The sequence below is a fragment of the Oncorhynchus kisutch genome, unplaced genomic scaffold (genome assembly GCF_002021735.2).
Source record: "Oncorhynchus kisutch isolate 150728-3 unplaced genomic scaffold, Okis_V2 scaffold1472, whole genome shotgun sequence".
NCBI lineage: Eukaryota > Metazoa > Chordata > Actinopteri > Salmoniformes > Salmonidae > Oncorhynchus > Oncorhynchus kisutch.
This window is the reverse complement of record NW_022263417.1, coordinates 38,194-57,340: the sequence shown is the minus strand read 5'-3', so window position 1 is coordinate 57,340 and position 19,147 is coordinate 38,194. Positions and strand designations below refer to the sequence as shown.

Genomic DNA, 19,147 nt, shown 5'->3' with positions numbered 1-19,147 from the left:
TTCCTGGAGGAGATATCAACCAAGCCTCATGATAAAATAGTTTTGTCTGATGTTTTAATAGAAAACTAATGTGCTGTCTATGGGTCTTTTTATTCACATATCACTACTCATCCAATTGCTTTGGGTTTTGACAGGGTACCCTGCTCCCAGGAGATGTCACAGCTGTGTGCAGATACGGAACGGTGAGATTCTTATCATTTATTCTATAGCAGTAGTATTACAATGTTTGTACAGGAAGTTAGTGGTATCGTTTGCCCGGACCATTATCCTTCTAACGGTGGTGGTTTTTATCAGAGCCACTTTCAGAAGTCTTCATTAGTCTGCTTCTGTCTGCCTCCGCATCTCATTCAACAGCTCCATTCAATGTCCCAATAGGGTTTGAAAAAAAGTACATTTTCGTCATCCCATCAATATATTCTAACTGGTCTCAGTCTAACCCATGAGGTTGTGTCAGTGTGTTTCTATGTGGAGGTTACAACGGTGAAGTCATTGTGGCTGATCTGTGGAAGATCAACCTGCAGACGTTCCAGTGGACCAAGCTCCCAGCAGTGATGCCTGAGCCAGCCTATTTCCACTGTGCTGCTGTGACCCCGGTCAGTAGGCTCTACACTAGAGGAAACCTCAGCTGTTTATTATGTAGTAGTTGATGTAGAACTGTTATAGTGTCCCATTCAGGTTATACGCATCTCGCTGGTTAAGATGTAGCGTAGTAGACTTCAAAGGAAACGCCACTCAGAAACGACCAATGTTGATACAGTCCCAAAATGTTTTGCATGTCAGCAGTCAAACTTCAGATATTGGACTTTCAAGAAGCAAAGTGTCACTTGATTGATGTTCCTTTAATAAGGTGTAATGTCTCCTTCCCCCTCTCTACTACCTCATTTCAGAACTCATTTGTAAGTCCCTTCATCTCTCTGGCCGAAGCCCATTTCTGTTTCCAATCCAACTAGCTTTATTGGCACGATTAGTCAGTATATTCTTACACTGCCAAAACAAGAACACAGGATCATCCTAAATCAATAACCACAATTCAATATCCCGCTCATATTTCACTCACTCTCTCTGTGCGACTGACTGTTGCATGACGATAAAGGTTTCTGATTGTGATCTTCTCTCCGGTCAGGCTGGCTGCATGTACATCCACGGTGGTGTGGTGAACATCCACGAGAACAAGCGGACTGGCTCCCTGTTTAAGATCTGGCTGGCAGTGCCCAGCCTACTGGAGCTGTGCTGGGAGCGTCTGCTCAAGGCCCACCCCCAGCTGGCTCAGTTACCCACCATGCAGCTCCTCCACCTGGGACTCACACAGGAACTCATCGAGCGCTTGAAATAATGGAGGAAGGATGGATGGAGATGTCGGATGGGAACACAGGATTTATTTTTAAGGGGGTCGCCTTGAAGGAGTTGATGGTCCCTCTGCCTACGTAGCCCCGCCTTAAAACCAAAAACAATGGGATGCCTTTTTCTTTTTGCGTTTGGACGTCTGATTTTACAGGGAATCCAAGTGGAATGTTTCTTGACCCCGCCCCCATTCCCCCGTCCCGCCCCCATTCCCCCGTCTTGTCTTTGTGTTAAGGTCGCCACCCCCTCTCACACGCTTCTAGCCTCTCAATCCGCCTGCCTACAGACCCAGACATCATTTGCTCCACGGCTTTCAGATTCACCTCGACCCTCACTACTTTCTCATTTTATATTGGCCTTCATGACTTTAATAAGAATGCCATTTCAGAGGAATGATTATTTATGAAGGACATTTATTTGTATGTATTTTCATGAGACATTCTGTTCGCCATTTCTCTCACATTTATTTTCTCTACGTACAATTAGGAAAGTTCGACTCGGAGTCAGATGAAAAGTTACAAAAACATGCCAACTGTCTGGTGTGTTACAAGGGAAGGTAGTATTGGTACCACCCTCATGCCAGACTTAGACGCAGGTTGTCGTCAGCACTTTTCCCTATTCAAGGCTTATTAACAGTCTGATTTTAATAGTTTATTTGTGTGAAGAACAGACTGATGCTACTGTAGTTGGGTCTCTAATAGACCACTTCCCTTTCACCTAATATCACACCACACTCCTAATACCCATTTAACACTGATTCAGTTATCCAATATGCATTCAGGTATCTTGGATATACATACAGGTATTTGAAACTATTATCTCTGGTAGTTCTCTGATATACAGTTCTCTGTGATGGTTATCTGCATCAGTGTCCCAAATTGCACCCTATTCTCTCTATAGTGCACTACCTTTGACCAAGGGACTTAGCCCTTATACCCACCATAGTAGAAACCTAATATCAATGGGTAAGAGTCAAAACACCTGGTCTCCATTCATTCTGAACTGTATCAGTCACTTTAGTATGCTTGTGGAAAGTCCATTTGTAAACTAAATCATCCATCACTGTGAATATGGTGCTCCTTTAAATGTTTTTATTTAAATAAAATGTTCAATTTCTGTTCCAACTTTTACTCCATCTTTGCTAATAGAACAAATATTAACAGATTTTTGTGGATCTGTTTAAGTAGAATACTGACATTGATCTGATTCATTCAGTGCCTTTCCCAAAGTTTCAATGAAATTGAAGTACCACAACCTAGACAGAAGGAAACATGAGTAATGGTTTAGCTCGATCCAAACATACTGACCATTTAAACATGACTCCCATTTTTGATCGCTTCTCCTTGTCTATAATTTCCCCTCCCATCAAAGATACCATATGCACCACTTGTCAGATCAGTCAACAATGCATTGATGAATCTTTTCATTCTGTGCCCTTTCCAAACACATTGAACTGCTCCATTGTCAAGCAATCATTGGACAAATAGTTGAAGCAGCAATAATGTGGGAATATGTATTTATGCTGCTGTATTTAAGGATGCTTTAGAGTTCATGTTGTACTTGGGAGCTGAATCTGAACAGTATTCTGCTGTTAAGGCTCAATGTATGCAGACAGAGTGCCAGGGTCAGATAATCAACACAGATCAGATTATATGCTGAGCTGGGAACGTGGTTTAACGCCAAATATTATGGCACCTTGAATTCAATGCCATTAAATCTGCCTTGTGGAACAAAATAGTATTTATTGATCGTTGCCAAGGGGGTAGTTTAAAATGTCAATGAATACCCATGATTCCCTACTCCCCATCAAGGAAATGCCTAAATCTGTGCCTGTCCTCATTCTATTACACCTCTTCTCCGCATGTCATTAGTCACCTTTTAAGTTGGAAAAGTCGTCTCCCCTGGACTTGAATCCTTGCTGTGCAGCAAATGGTTAAGGCGATCGCTGAATTGATAATTGTATTGGTGAATGTTAAATTTTTCGATTGTTGACGAGTCAATAAACATGTACTGTAAATAGTTTTGTATCACCTTCGTTTGCTTAGCCTGGTCACAGATCTGTTTGTGTGGTCTTGCCAACGCCGGTGGTCATTGTCACAAGTTGAAGCAAGACAGCACAAACTGATCTGGGAATGGTTTGTCTGCTTCAACAGTGTAATGGTAACTGGCATGGAATGAGCTGCCATCCTTGTAGTGCACACTTTACCAAGTACTTGCCTAATAGTCAAGATTTATTTAACCACCATAAACATCCTCTGTGCAACAAGCACATTGAAATTGGCATGCCCTTGCTTATGACTAGATACCATTCCTTTACAAAATGAGTTGTGTGGAAGGTCGTTTACCTGCCTGCTCAGGTACAAGACCTTGTTGAAATAGACCTGGCTGCACCTTATCCAATGTAATACTTTGCAACAAAGAAAATCACAAGAATAGAAAACAGAACAGGAAGGTCAAGAAAGTGGCAGTAAATGTGTACTATTTCCCATACAAATCCTAGCATTACACCATGTGTAGATGTTTTGGTCCATACGAATCCTAGCATTACACCATGTGTAGATGTTTTGGTCCATACAAATCCTAGCATTACACCATGTGTAGATGTTTTGGTCCATACAAATCCTAGCATTACACCATGTGTAGATGTTTTGGTCCATACAAATCCTAGCATTACACCATGTGTAGATGTTTTGGTCCATACGAATCCTAGCATTACACCATGTGTAGATGTTTTGGTCCATACAAATCCTAGCATTACACCATGTGTAGATGTTTTGGTCCATACAAATCCTAGCATTACACCATGTGTAGATGTTTGGTCCATACAAATCCTAGCATTACACCATGTGTAGATGTTTTGGTCCATACAAATCCTAGCATTACACCATGTGTAGATGTTTTGGTCCATACAAATCCTAGCATTACACCATGTGTAGGTCCATACGAATCCTATCATTACACCATGTGTAGATGTTTTGGTCCATACAAATCCTAGCATTACACCATGTGTAGATGTTATGGTCCATACAAATCCTAGCATTACACCATGTGTAGATGTTTTGGTCCATATGAATCCAGCTTAATAACCAAACGCCAATGAATGTGAAGCACAATAGTGACCACTTTAAAAATTCAATATTAACATACCCTGCTTTAACATATGCATTTTAATCTACCAAACTCCACCTGAAAACACATCTCCTACATATAGTTCACATACACCCCGGATGTGCAGTATAGGAATGTTAATTTAGAAGTCATAATGCAAATAACTCCAAAGGTAAAGGGCCATTGATGCCCAGAACTGGGTCATGTTCATTAGGCACAAAAGGAAGAAAACAGATTGCAACAGAGAGGGACTAACTGGACTTCCCGCTGCGAGCCCTTATGAATATGACTCGACATGGCATCGAAATAGTTAACACAAACAAAGCAGCTCCTGTAAATAGTGACTGAAAGGACTCTAGGAGTTGAAGTTTGTTCTTTGCGGAGCAGCTCAACAGGTGTGGGGTGATGGGGCAAAAAAGTACAGCGCCAGTAGAATGAGGTAAACCACCACCAAAGCAGTCCCTGGAAAAGAAAGAGGTTCAGAATTCAGTCTAATCCGTGATATCCGGCATAGCAATTCGAACCAAGCACAACAACTTACCCTGAAAGTAGTCAGACTTGCCATCCATGAAAATGTAGTTGACCACAATCACACTAAAGATGCTGGCCCAAAGATGCAAGTCACTGAACAGGAGCACGAATCCCACATCCTGGAAAAGAGATGGAGTCCTGTTTGATGGGATCTTCTCAACTCTGACCACTACAGTCTACGATCAAAACCTGATGCTTTATGTACAGAAACAAGTGAGATACTGACAATTCTATTGATAAAGTGCACATCTGATGCAATTAATCACAATGCAGATAAAGATTTAAAATGACTTACATAAAAAGTGTTGAACAAGATGAGTAAGGGAATCTGAATCATGCAGACTTGCACTGCTATGCAGTTTCCCACCTCCAAGCTGCAGACAAATCAATGTCAGGTTACAGTTCTCAGAAACCCCAGGCCTAGGGGGGCAACAGCACTTGCTCTGGGAATCATGTCAGATTTTCATGGCCAATTCGATAAGGGTGATCTTCAGACAGACAACTCTCTCAACAAATGACGAGTTTGGGTAGGTGGGGCTTGGAAACAAGACAGAGGCGGACAGCCAGTCAGTGGTCGTTGTCAGCTTGTAATGCTACTAGTCACTGGAGAAATGCACTCATCGGGAGTGTAAAATATCTATCACAAGCGCCATCAAGCTAGCTACCAGAAATATTTACGGCAGGGTTCTGGACAGATTTCCCTGTGCTCAACTCCACTCTTTCCTCTGTGCCAAACTGACGTTGGTTTAGGTTTTATTTAACTAGGCAAGTCAGTTAAGAACAAATTCTTATTTATAATGACGGCCCCGGAACAGTGGGTTAACTGCTTTGTTCAGGAGCAGAACGGATTTTTACCTTGTCAGCTCGGGGATTCGATCTAGCAACCTTTCGGTTACTGACTCAATGCTCTAACCACTAGGCTACCTGCTGCCCCTATGTACAGTGTATGCTTGAACATTGACACATTGTGCGAGGCAACCGGTCTGTCTAGAGATACTAGGTTATGCATGACGAGACAAGATCCATCAGGAGAGTGAAAACGCAGTATCAGAGCTTGATAGTGGCTTACCTGAGGCTGATGTTATTCTGCAGGGCAAACTGGATTCCGTTGAAGATCTCGGGAATTTCCGGGACCATCGCCAACACTGTCACGCCGATGAAATACTGCAGAAATGAATGACAGACAGTGACACACTGCACTAACCTTTACATAGTCAGGACATCACACATTTTAAAAGTTGTTTGGCTATCCTTATGCTTATCCTGAACCGCAGGTCACATCATGCTTGTAAAATTCAGTTTTATAAAATGACAGGGGCTTTCAATAATGAGCTTTCCAGAGACATTTTCTACCCAATTAAACAAATCATATATTATATTCCCCTGGGTATGGTCTCCGTTGGTCAATGGGCATGAAAAGGAAGGAAGAGGTTTATAATGGAGTGAAACGTGGACGTACCATCTTTACCTATCCAATAAGAAAAGCAAATGTTTATTTTCTGTTGCACAACATTTTTCTACGCTGTGGCCTAATGAACATGGCTGAGGTGTGGGCGTACCTGGGAGATGGAGGAGTGGTCGAGGATGGGTTTGATGTGCTCCGTGGTGAGGTCGGCACAGGCAGCCATTAGCAGCGTGGCCATGATCAGCACAGACAGAGCCCTCAACCTGGACCAGTGGACAGTACCGTGACCACCTACACACACAAACATTAGAAACCAATACAATGAAGTATCACACATTCCAGTTCCTGTCTACTATATAACCACAACACCACTAAACTTTAGAACTTATGGGGAAAAGCTTGAAATAAAGTGTTTGTGGTTGGTGGGCTCACCGCTGGCGCCCCCCGGTGGGCACTGACCCTGGTGGTGATCGTGCACATCACTGACTTGGATGTCGTAGATGTGGGAGTGGGTCTTCAGGGTGAAGATGAGGCCGATCAGGTAGGCGGAGGGCAGCAACACGGAGATGGTGTATACCAGAGGCCTGGAAAACAAGCCATACAGCAAGTAACTACAGCGTAGCAGACCTACTGACTAGTAACACCAACAAACCATGGGACAGAATGGGTGTTTTATTGGAACTTACTCAATATGTCTGAGATATAAGGGTTCGTTACTTCCACTCTGTTGAGAAACATAATATGGCTTTAGTTTAATACATGCTTAAGCATTTGGGGCTACTCACAAACACCCCTCACATCATCATCATAACACACTTCCACAGTAGTCACGACACTACAGACGTGGCTTCAAATCATACTTGTTTTCAATCAAATACTTGAATGAAGCCTGTCTGGAATACCAGATGGATGGGTTAGGGTTACCCCTTCTGGCCACTGGGTCATTGGTTCCATTGCGCCAGATAAGCTCAATCAAGTGCAGTTCAAGTATTATTTGACCCAGAGACGCGTCACAGCAGCACAGTCAATGTAATAGTTCATAATGATGGTGCAGCAGGCGAACAGGAGATGTAGGTACTAACCATGTCATAGTGGCAGTCCATACAGGTAAAGGGCCCGCTGGTGTTGGCTTGAGAGCTGGAGCAGCCCGCACACACCAGGCTACCGTAGGCCTTGGAGAACAGGGTTGGGGCAAATACGCCTGCGGGACAGAACAAAGTGTGTGAACTTGTTCGTAGATGTGTGTGTGTGTTCAGACTTCAAATCACATTTTATTGGTCACATACACGTGTTTAGCAGATGTTATTGCGGGTGGAGCAAAATACTTGTGCTTCTAGCTCCGATAGTGCAGTAATATTAGTTTCACAACATATACCCAAAATACACATACATCTAAGTATGGAATGGATTAAGAATATATATATATATATATATGTCAGAGAAGCATTGGACTAAGATACAGTGGCATAGTATAGAATACAGTATATTCATATGAGATGGGTGATGCAATATTTACACACAATTAAAGTGACTAAGATACTGTAGAATAGTATAGAGTACAGTTTACACATATGAGATGAGTAATGCAAGATACGGAGACATTATTAAAGTGCCTAGTGTTTCATTTCCTTAAAGTGGCCAGTGATTCCTAATCTATACCTATAGGCAGCAGCCTCTGATGTGCTGGAGATGGCTGTTGAACAGTCAGTGGTGTAGTATAGAATACAATACAGTATATACATGATGGGTGATGCAATATGTAAACAGAATTTATAAGTGACTAAGATACAGTAGAATATTGTGGAGTGCAGTTTATACATATGAGATCAGTAATGCTAGTTATGGTACATTATTAAAGTGGCTAGTGATCAATTTCTAAAAGTGTCCAGTGATTCCTAATCTATGTCTATAGGCATCCGCCTCTGATGTGCTAGTGATGGCTGTTTAGCAGTCCAATGGCCTTGAGATTGAAAAACAGTTTCTGTCTCCCAGTCCCAGCTTTGATGCACCTGTACTGACCTCCCCTTCTGGATGATAGCGGGGTGAACAGACAGTGGCTCGGGTGGTTGATGTCCTTGATGATCGTTTTTGCATCCCTACGGCATTGGGTGCTGTAGGTGTCCAGGAGGGCAGGAAGTTTGCCACCGGTAATGCGTTGGGCAGACCGCACCACCCTCTGGAGAGCTTTGCGGTTGTAGGCGGTGCAGTTGCCGTACCAGGCGGTGATACAGCCCGACAGGATGCTCTTGAATGTGCATTTGTAAAAGTTTGAGAGTGTTTTAGGTGTTACGCCAAATTTCTTTAGCCTCCTGAGGTTGAAGAGGCACTGTTGCGACCATTTCAGTTGGTCAGTGATGTGTACGCAGAGGAACTTGAAGCTTTCCACCTTCTTCACTGCGGTCCCATCGATGTGGATAGCGGGGTGCTACACAATCTCATTTTTGTTGACATTGAGTGAGAGGTTATTTTCCTGGCACCACACTCCCAGAGCCCTCACCTCCTCCCTGTAGGCTGTCTCATCGTTGTTGGTAATCAAGCCTACCACTGTAGTATCGTCCGCAAACTTGATGATTGAGTTGGAGGCATGCATGGCCACGCAGTCGTGGGTGAACAGGGAGTACAGGAGGAGGCTGAGCACGCACCCTTGTGGGGCCCCGGGGGGCGACCCGTCAAGAAGTCCAGGACCCAGTTGCACAGGGCGGGGCTCAAACCCAGTGCCTCGAGCTTGAAGGGTACTATGGGGTTGAATGCTGAGCTATAGTCAATGAACAGCATTCTTACATAGGAATGCCTCTTGTCCAGATTGGACAGGACAGGGTGCAGGCGATTGTGTCATCTGTGGACCTATTGGGGCAGTAAGCGGGTCTAGGGTGACAGGTAAGGTACATGATCCTTGACTAGTCTCTCAAAGCACTTCATGATGACAGAGGTGAGTGCTATAGGGCGAGTCATTTAGTTCAATTACCTTTGCTTTCTTAGATACAGAGACAATGGTGGCAATCTTGAAGCATGTGGGGACAACAGACTGGGATAGGAAAAGATTGAATACATCTGGAAATGGGACATTATTAACATGCTCTGAGGACGCAGCTAGAGCACATGCTCTGAGGACGCAGCTAGATACCATCTGGGCCGGCAGCCTTTCGAGGGTTAACACGCTTAAATGTCTTACACACGTCAGCCACAGAAAAGGAGAGCCCACAGTCCTTGATAGCAGGCCAAGTCGGTGGTACTGTATTATCCTGTGTTCAGCATATCCGGAAGCAAGACAATGGTGTCCACGGCGTGGCTCATTTTCCTTTTATAATCCGTGATGGTCTATAGACCCTGCCACATATGTCGTGTCGGGGCCATTGAACTGGGACTTAACTTTGTCCCTATACCGACGTTTAGCCTGCTTTATTGCTTTGCGGAGGGAATAACTACACTGTTTGTATTCCTCCATATTCCCAGTCTTCTTGCCCTGGTTAAATGCAGTGGTTCGCACTTTCAGTTTTGAGCGAATGCGCCTCTCTATCCACGGTTTCTGGTTGGGGTAGGTTTTAATAGTCACAGTGGGTACAACATCTCCTATGCACTTCCTGATCAACTCATTCACTGTATCGGTATGTGTGTCGATATTCTTTTCTGAAGCTACTCTGAACATATCCCAGTCCTCGTGTTCAAAACAATCTTGAAGTGTGGATTTCGATTGGTCAGACCAGCATTGAATAGTCATTACCACGGGTGCTCCCTGTTTGAGTTTCTGCCTATAGGAGGGGAGGAGCAAGATAGAATCGTGGTCTGATTTGCCGAATGGAGGGCCTTATATGCATTCTGGATGGTATTATAACAATGGTTGAGGGTTTTAGCAGCGCGAGTACAACAATCAATATGTTGATTGAATTTCGGGAGCCTTTTCCTCAAATTTGCTCAAATCCCCAGCTACAATAAATTCAGCCTCAGGATATGTGGTTTCCGGTTTTCATAAAGTCCAGTGAAGTTCTTTGAGGGCCGTCGTGGTATCGGGCTTGAGGGGAGATGTAGACCGCTGTGGCTATTATTGACTAAAACTATTTTGGGAGATAGCATTTCATTGAGAGATATTCTAGGTTGGGTGAACAGAAGGACTTGAGTTCCTGTACGTTACACCATAAGTCGTTAATCATAAAACATATACCTCCACCCTTCTGCTTCCCGGAGAGTACATCTCGGCGCGATGTACTGAGAACCAAATTGGCTTTACAGAGTCAGACTGTATATCTCGAGGGACTTGCCTGTGTGCACACGTGTTTCTTTGTGTGTGCTTACATATGTGCCTGTGTATCTGTGCATGTGTGTTCATGCTCTTACCTCCTACTGATATGAAGAGCAGGGCTGAGCTGACCCCTGCAGAGCGGCTGTTGAACCTCTGCTCCCTGTGTTTAAAGCCCCCGATGATCATGCTGATACCCTGGGTAGACAGGAGACATGATGTAGTCCAGTCACTAAACCTCCAGTCACAAGTCCCCTGTGCTCAAGGCCAAGTGAAAGTCAGAGTCTCTTATGGCTGAAATCCCAGTCCCCGTGTTCGAGTTCTGGTCCAAGTGCCGGGTCCACATTAAGTCAAAATGACTTTATTTAACCCGTCAGATGCAAGAGGGATTTACTCAAATGGTTTGCTATCCATTTTCATTTCTGTGCTACCAAATGTTTGCATACTGGTAATGTTACCAGGGCCACATTCAGTTGAAAAACATTGCAGATTAAAAAAATACCATGAATAGAGCCAACATTATCCCTTATGTCAGAGGCATGTTTGTTCTACATAGCATATTTCTATCTGAACGTTCCAAAACGTTGCATCCTGCTGAACGTGCCCCAGGTGGTTGGCTATAGCTAACTAATGCGGTAACATGACTGAACAAGGTGTAGCCTAAACAAATGGTTAATTCCGGTCTGCAAGTAGCCTAGTTTTAGATCGGTCCGCGATATGATTTATAAATGTAAAATGTGTAGCGACGGTATTATGGGTCATGTCTTTTTAACGGTAAGGGCTAGAATCAAACCATTTTCTCTGAAGAAAATAAGGAGAAGTGGCTAGTATGTTGGCTACATAACCAGGCTATGAAATGCAGTGGGGAAAGTGCGAGGGGTTGAGCGAGTCTACAAATTGAAAAACAATTCTATACTCAAGGGAGAGAAAAACATAGCTAGACTGTTGTTCTACTATTCAATTTAAAGCTGTTACTGTTTTTAAATTTCATGAAGCATCTTGTGTTTTTTAACCAGGCAAGGGGTATCTATCTGGTGACTGGTTAGCTACAGGGAAGAAAGTCGCCTGCGTGATGTGTATAATCAGAGGCGGAGCTGAGCCTGTCTGGCCACACACATTGCTTGCTCCCCCGCAGCTCACCAGCTGGATGTAGGCTGGGCTGTGTGTGGTGCATCCGATCCACTGCAGAATATAACATTTTCCTTAGTTCTAGTTATCTGGGTATATTTAGTCAGTTACAGTCTCATCAATTGCCACTGAAAAGTAGGTGTTTGAGTAATATTGTAGTCACTATTTTTGCTGAGGAAATAAACACTGGTGTTTGTGTGTCAGTCCTCGAGGGTAATGTTTTCGTGTATATCAGTGAGATGCCTGTGTGTGTCTAGGTGCCACTCACTGGGATAAAGAGAATACAGCCCAGCAGGGTTCCAGTGAGAGCAGCCTTGACGATCTCCTCATAGCACTTGGTGCCGGCCTTGTGACCCCTCAACAGGGCAGTGATGTAGAAGGTCATCTCTGTGATGGAGCCAAACGTGGCGTTAACCACTGCTCCCACCGCAAAGTTACTCTGGGCTGAGATACTGCAGAGAGAGACAGCGTGTTACTCTGGGCTGAGATACTGCAGAGAGATGCACCATTTGAACTACTAACACCGAATCTTACCTGGCGATGCCCATGCCAATGTAATAGGACAGTGGGATGATGGAGCTGACGGCAGCGGCGAACTTGGCCTCCGAGCTGACAAACTGGTTCTCTGTGTCCACGTAGCCGACCACCAGGGTTGTGATGACCAGGGGCAGCAGGTCTGGGTGGGCACACTGCTTTAAGGAGCACCAGTGGAAAGTCTACAGCGCTGTGTTGGATATCAACTACATTGCAGAATAAATAACCTTGCATCCTAAAAAACCTACTCATTGTGTGAACCAAATTAATGATTTTATACCTCTTTTTGCTTAAACTGATTCCCTCAAACCTGCTGATTGTCTGCTTTCAACAAACTGGTGATGCACTATAAAGAACCACTAAGCAGAAATGCTGACCCCTGCTGGACAGGGTAAAAGGTGTAACTTGCAGGACATTCCATTTGGTCCTTGGTGGTGTTCCAGGTCATCTTTTTTGTCATCACGCTGCCCAACTCATAATATCTCTATAGCAAATTAATGTGGTTCCTAGGACATGCATAAAGACGACCTGGAACGCCACCACCAGTTCGCTGGCATGAGTCAGGTGATAGATAATAACAACCATAATGGTCTGTTAAAGGATACTGACAGCGAACACATTGATTCCGTCCAAGGTGTATTTGTAGTAGTACCAGTTGAAGGCGTGGTAGCAACAGAGAAGCACTTGGCTATCACACCCTTGCGGCTGCAAAAGAGACAGAAGAACATAGCAAAGCAATCGTCAAATTATACATTTCCAAATCTAGGAAAAGGATTCCTCTAAAAAAAACACTGTGCCATTATTTGAAATCCACCCAGGGCCAAGTTAATGGGTTGGATTAAAGTGGTAACTAGTTCACAGGCTGTGATAATGTCAACACCACATGGAAGGGGAAGATCTTGATGAGCTCGTCCACCTTTTTCAGCCGGTGGATGTGGACGTCCTCAGGGGGCATGAGGAGGATGATGGCCAGGGTGCGGGCATTCATCTTGGCCACAGGGATGGTGAAGACCAGGATCCAGGAGAGGAAGCAGGCCAGGCTGTGGATCAGCCCCAGGAGAGGGTAGCCTAGCAACAACCACACATATGTACTGACACGACACTGCACCCAGCAGGGCACAGCACAGGAGACCAGGCAGGCAAGCAAGCAGGCACAGACACACATGCAAACACAAACAAAAGCACGTGCACACACATAGTGGGGAAAGATGTGAAAAAGTACTGGTTATGAAATGGTCTTGGCAAAAGCTTGAAAACAGAGCAGCCAATCAGGCACTCTGAGTTTAGAGATTGATGTCTTGTTAGTCTGAACAAACTAAACACATTCCATCACAATCCACATCAGGAAAACAACATACGCTTATAAGGATATAACTTTTGACATAAATATTATTTGAGAAAATATTATCCCACACAGGGGTTGAGGCGATAGGCGAGGGGACAAGACTCACCCAGTAACGCGTCCGTTGTGGGGGGACCTCGATGGGGACAGAAGGGGGCATGAGCAAGGGTGTAGACTCCTTCACCTCCTTTGAGTCAGATTCCTCTGGGATGGCCTCGCAGTGAGGGAACTTCACACAGCATCGCCTGACCAGGCTTCTGGGCTAAACATCCAGGTGAAAGGAGGAGGGAGCGTGATGGATGGAGGGAGTGAAGGAGAAAGCGTGATGGATGGGGAGAGCGTGATGGATGGAGGGAGCAAAGGAGAAAGCGTGATGGATGAGGAGAGCGTGATGGATGGAGGGAGCAAAGGAGAAAGCGTGATGGAGAGAGCATGATGGATGGAGGGAGCAAAGGAGAGAGCGGGATGGATGGAGGGAGCGAAGGAGAGAGCGGGATGGATGGGAGCGAAGGAGAGAGCGGGATGGATGGAGGGAGCGAAGGAGAGAGCGGGATGGATGGAGGGAGCAAAGGAGAGAGCGGGATGGATGGAGGGAGCGAAGGAGAGAGCGGGATGGATGGAGGGAGCAAAGGAGAGAGCGGGATGGATGGAGGGAGCGAAGGAGAGAGCGGGATGGATGGAGGGAGCAAAGGAGAAAGCGGGATGGATGGAGGGAGCAAAGGAGAGAGCGGGATGGATGGAGGGAGCGAAGGAGAGAGCGGGATGGATACATTATTAAACCTTATTAATAAATTCCAACAAACACTAAGCAATAGTATCAGGAGCATCAGTTTGACTATAACAATATTAAAATGGGGCCCAGAGTGTGAGTATTGAGGTGACAATTGTACACACTTCTAACAAGACCATGAATATAGCTGGGTGTTCAAGTCTTTAGTTATTTATTGGTGAGTTGTTGGACCTAGTTGTTGTAACGGTGTATGAGGAGCAAGGAGAATGATGAACACAGGGATCAAGCTGGTTCCTCGAGGCTAAACGTCACCCTGACCAGGCAATAATCAGTGGAGAACGAGCCAAGACAAGAGCATAGTCAGCCAGTCATAACTGTTACCTTTAGTATGGACTTCCCAAAGGGCCACAGAAAGTAGCATGATAACTTCCAACACAGCTTCCCTGAAATAACATTCCAGACCCCAAAATATTAGAATTGAAAATCAGATTTATGTCATCCCGACATAAATAAATACAGATTTTATTTAAAAGAACATTAAAATGTGTGTATTAGATGAGGGGTTCCTACCATAAGGAACTCCAATGATGGTCAGAAACATTAGGACACAGACCAAGAGGTAGGCTAAAGAGATCCACCATCCAAATAAAATCAAGTATGCTATGTTTCCACAAGTGATCAATGAACCTGAAATCAAAGAGATATAAAGAAAAATGAGTATTCTATTCAACAACATACAGTCTCTACTCTATATCTATAGAACACTGCAATCTTGAGTATTTTTCCCTCAAACATTTAAAAAATGATTCACATCAAGCCATGGTCGTGTTCATTAGGGCACATGGTAGCTAAATGTTTTCAAAAACATTGCCACGGAAAACAAAAAACATTTCTTGTTGGACATGTTCAGATAACTGCCCCCGAAACGGTGAGATACTATCTCCGTTTGGTGACTATTGAACACGACCTGCACCTTTTCTAATGATCGTCATATTAGAGGTTCCGCAGGGGGCAAGTGAATTAGGAGCAGGAGGACAGACACTAACCTTGGGGTCTGACAAAGTTCAGCTCTGAGTACAGCTCCCTCACAATGTCCGACCTGTCCTCGATGGGCCTCTCAGTCACGTGACTCTTCCACTTTCTGAAGCCAAACTTAACATGTGCACACACAAAACCAGACACACACACACCATCACTTCCAAATTGAAGGGATATTTTGTAAATCATTCAAATGAAAACTGTTTTACATGAAGACTAAAACTGCCAGGCTTTATTTTCTCCATTGTGTCCAACACTCCACCCACCCTGTAGTTGTTGGCCAGTTTGTTTGCCTCTACTTCATTCTCTGCTCGGATGGTGGTCCTCAAGCTCGAGCCATCCTGCCAAACCTCTTCCCCATAGTGACACGGAGTGGTGCCTCCTGAGGGAACAGACACCAAGTTGCCAAACAAATGGATGAAATGGTCCGGCCAAGACGAGGAAACAATAAGACAAGAAAAAAGGATGAGGTCTTCCATGAAGTATCACACACTAACATATGGACATTTAAATAGGATTTGATACAGCAGAATTTCATGAATATTGTTTCTCCCAAGGGTGTAGAGCTTAGCCAGCCCAAAAAACTAAATTACACCAATGCTATCGGTTGTACTGAGCATCATGGGTACTTTAGCAAACAGTCAGTGTTGGTTGTGACTGTATGTGCTGCCAGGACAGGCTGTAGCCTCACCTTTGTGTGCAGACAAACATTTGGGGGTGTATTGATGGGAGACATCTGGGGAGGGCGTCTCGGCCACATGACTGCCAATGTCCACACACAGTCTGTCACACTGGGATGTACGGCGGTAGACCCTGGGGTCATGGTCCCATTGGGTATCTGAGGGAACAAACGAGAGAAACAAACATTGATATGAAACAACCTACCCTTCAATGTCTCCATTATTATAAGTGTTTATTCATCAACATAACTTGTGTAGGGTAACAAATGACATCTGAGAAGATGCAGGTAAACTTGCAGAAAACATTCAGAATAAAATGATACATTTATTAGTAGAGCCATGTATCCCCCAGAGAACTAAACTCAACATTGTTAGACAAACAGAATCCATACGGCATAACTACGGCCAGGAGTTTCTCCTCATCAGGAATAACTCTGGATCCCAGTTGGTCAGGTCATGTGAGACCTGTGTGGACCAATGCACTAAACCCGTCAAGTCAGTGCGTGACTAACGGAAAGCTCCTGACCGTCACATGCAGCGACACCCAATTCTTCAGTGCAGTGATACCGGTGAGACTGATGACATTATCTATGGATTTCAAATGTTAGTGGATTTAACAAGCACTATGATGATGCACACACATGTTGCCTCTTTAATGCCTCTGTGGAGGTTTACCACTTTGACAGGGGAGCAAGATATCTTTACAACTTCATGTCTTTTAAAAAGGACAAGCAGTGTTTTCTAAGTTGAAGTCATAGAATTTGAAATGGTCATACATGGAAAATAATTACTTGTAAATCCAACATGCTCTCTCTCCTGACCTGACATTCCCCAAGCTTACACATCTCCAAAGGACTTAAGATGAGCATCACTGTCCCAAGACTCCTAACTGAACAGGGAAGGGATTCTTTTCAACATGTGACATCGTCTTCATGCAACTTCAATTATGAGACGGGCCAGTCAATCAATAGACTCACAGTTCTCATAATCTGAGGGAAAGCAGATTGATATTATTTTCAATTAAATACAAATTTAGTGAAAGCATTCCTCCTCATGTTGACATGTCTTAAAATGAGCTATTCTCATGTTGTTGTAATCTTACCACTACTGTAGCATAAGTCAGGGTTTCTCAAACTCGGTCCTGGGGCTCCCCCTGGGTGCACGTTTTGGTTTTTGCCCTACCACTATACAGCTGATTCTAATGATCAAAGCTTGATGATGAGTTGGTTATTTGAAACAGCGGTGTAGTGTAGGGCAAACACCAAAACGTGCACCCAGGGGGCCCCAGGACCGGGTTTGGGAAACCCTGCCTTAAGTAATAGTGCAGTGTAGCCTACAATCTCTCTGGTAATAAGAGTCCATAAACTATTTTCAGAATCTGGTTTCAATATCTGTGAACAGAAAGACATACTGGGGGTCTGAGCAAATTATCAAGCAGTTTTCAGATGTACGTCACAGGAACGGTGAATAAACAAGTCTGTGAGGCCTGGTTATCCTAGATACATTAAGTGTAAAAAATATATATATTTGGGGGCTCCTCCGCACAAATTAAATATTGTGAAATCTAAGAAAAGCAGCCTACCCATACACAACACAGGTGATTTTAATCAAAGTTAACTATTGAACACTAACTGACAAGGAACAACTATAGGCTTTTCGAAATGTCGAACCTTCTATGAAATGTACAAAACAAATGCCAAAGTGTACCTTGAGAGCTGTGTCTATGTACGACACAACAATTGTTGCAAACGCACGAATATCGCGTGCTAAAGAAACCGCGGAGATTGATAGAAGGAACGTTAACGATTTGTTCTTACCTGAACTTTCAGCCGTGGACCTCCGCCTACGCCTCTCCGTATCAACAATAGGAGCTTTAGTGTTGGACATTATTATTGATTAGAATTCCCATAGAGATAACACCACGCCGGTTTTATCAACTCAATCCCGCTCTTCAGCGTTTCTCTGTGCGCTTCCTAACCATTGATGACATGCATGCATGTATCCAAACAACTCGTGGGAATTGTAGATCATCATATCTTGTCCTTCTCCATCGACTGCATTCTGGGATGTGTAGTGTCTCTGTGTCATGTCCTGTGCCCATTCTAAATATAAAACAACTTTGTTTGAAAATCCAATTCATAATTTATGCTGTTTATGATGAAATATGTTCTATTGAATAATATGTGTTTTCTGTCATGCTGTGTAGACCTATTTCAGGGATGGCCAACATTGATGCGGGTGGGGGCAGTTGTTTGAAGTTTTTAATATAATATCTGAGTGAGACAGACTAACACAATCAATGGGGCCCCTGTTGGTAATTCGACCATAAACCAAGTTGGGTCAGCTGGACGCTAAACTAATTTAGCAATCTAAAAAATGTTAGCTGACATGGTGGGCTAATTGACTGTCTATCCGTGACTGTACTAACAAGAGAAAAATAGTTGATGCCCAACCAAATTTCGAAATTGCACCTTTTGTATTCTACTATTCTACAATTCTAACTGACCTGAGTGAGTTTTTTAAAATTGTATTTTTGGGGGGAAATTGATTCGAGGACTTTCAAAAGTGGCCAGTTGCTTATCCCTGGCCTATTTACTTTACCAAGGAAAATAACATTTCATACTGAGTGGAGACCTAAAAACTATCTGTGAAAGGAAACATTATTCCAACAAGTGTAGGACAACAGAACTATGGACCATCAACACTAGAAATATGTTGTATTCACAAATATCAATAAATCAATCAAAAAACAACAACAGCAGAATTCTAGGTTTCCTTTTATTTACATAATTATACAAAAATACAGCCCCATGATCAAAGGAATCAAACTCTGTGTTGAAGATATGAGTGTGGAGAGAAACAGCAGTAAGCTACATAGACAAGATATGAGTGTGGAGAGAAACAGCAGTAAGCTACATAGACAAGATATGAGTGTGGAGAGAAACAGCAGTAAGCTACATAGACAAGATATGAGTGTGGAGAGAAACAGCAGTAAGCTACATAGACAAGATATGAGTGTGGAGAGAAACAGCAGTAAGCTACATAGACAAGATATGAGTGTGGAGAGAAACAGCAG

At 43.7% G+C, this 19,147-nt stretch overlaps 2 protein-coding genes across 3 annotated transcripts; one reads left to right on the top strand and one right to left on the bottom strand.

Moving 5' to 3' along the window:
- Nucleotides 1-153: 153 nt before the first annotated feature.
- On the top strand, nt 154-3,361 carry LOC116366454 (kelch domain-containing protein 10-like). Its single transcript, XM_031818548.1, has 3 exons — nt 154-182; nt 455-593; nt 1,124-3,361. The coding sequence occupies exons 1-3, from the start codon at nt 154-156 to the stop codon at nt 1,331-1,333; spliced, it is 378 nt and encodes a 125-aa protein (XP_031674408.1). The 3' UTR covers nt 1,334-3,361.
- A 193-nt stretch (nt 3,362-3,554) lies between these two features.
- Nucleotides 3,555-18,152, bottom strand: LOC109876416 (low affinity vacuolar monovalent cation/H(+) antiporter-like). Of its 2 annotated transcripts, none has more exons than XM_031818549.1 (20): nt 17,889-18,152; nt 16,083-16,229; nt 15,658-15,773; nt 15,400-15,505; nt 14,924-15,040; nt 14,735-14,796; nt 13,733-13,885; nt 13,198-13,383; nt 12,887-12,986; nt 12,282-12,423; nt 12,016-12,199; nt 10,718-10,817; nt 7,468-7,586; nt 7,072-7,109; nt 6,818-6,969; nt 6,540-6,676; nt 6,050-6,144; nt 5,276-5,354; nt 4,991-5,099; nt 3,555-4,911 (listed from the first exon to the last, which is right to left on the bottom strand). In XM_031818549.1, exons 1-20 carry the CDS (start codon nt 17,956-17,958, stop codon nt 4,838-4,840), a joined length of 2,286 nt encoding a protein of 761 aa, XP_031674409.1. In that variant the 5' UTR covers nt 17,959-18,152; the 3' UTR covers nt 3,555-4,837. The 2 variants fall into 2 exon arrangements, with proteins under 2 accessions (XP_031674409.1, XP_020324422.2); XM_020468833.2 differs by having other exon boundaries at nt 6,845-6,969; nt 17,889-18,139.
- Between the last annotated feature and the right edge of the window lie 995 nt (nt 18,153-19,147).

Bases quoted from the DNA above. Each gene is read 5' to 3' on its own strand.
- LOC116366454 (XM_031818548.1), top strand. From the start codon at position 154: ATGTCACAGCTGTGTGCAGATACGGAACG. The intron at 183-454 runs GTGAGATTCTTA...AGGTTGTGTCAG, and splicing joins CTGTGTGCAGATACGGAACG to TGTGTTTCTATGTGGAGGTT. The intron at 594-1,123 runs GTCAGTAGGCTC...CTCTCCGGTCAG, and splicing joins ACTGTGCTGCTGTGACCCCG to GCTGGCTGCATGTACATCCA.
- LOC109876416 (XM_031818549.1), bottom strand. From the start codon at position 17,958: ATGTCCAACACTAAAGCTCCTATTGTTGATACGGAGAGGCGTAGGCGG. The intron at 13,886-14,734 runs GTAACAGTTATG...CTGGATGTTTAG, and splicing joins TTGGGAAGTCCATACTAAAG to CCCAGAAGCCTGGTCAGGCG. The intron at 12,987-13,197 runs GTGGACGAGCTC...TCTCTTTTGCAG, and splicing joins ACATCCACCGGCTGAAAAAG to CCGCAAGGGTGTGATAGCCA.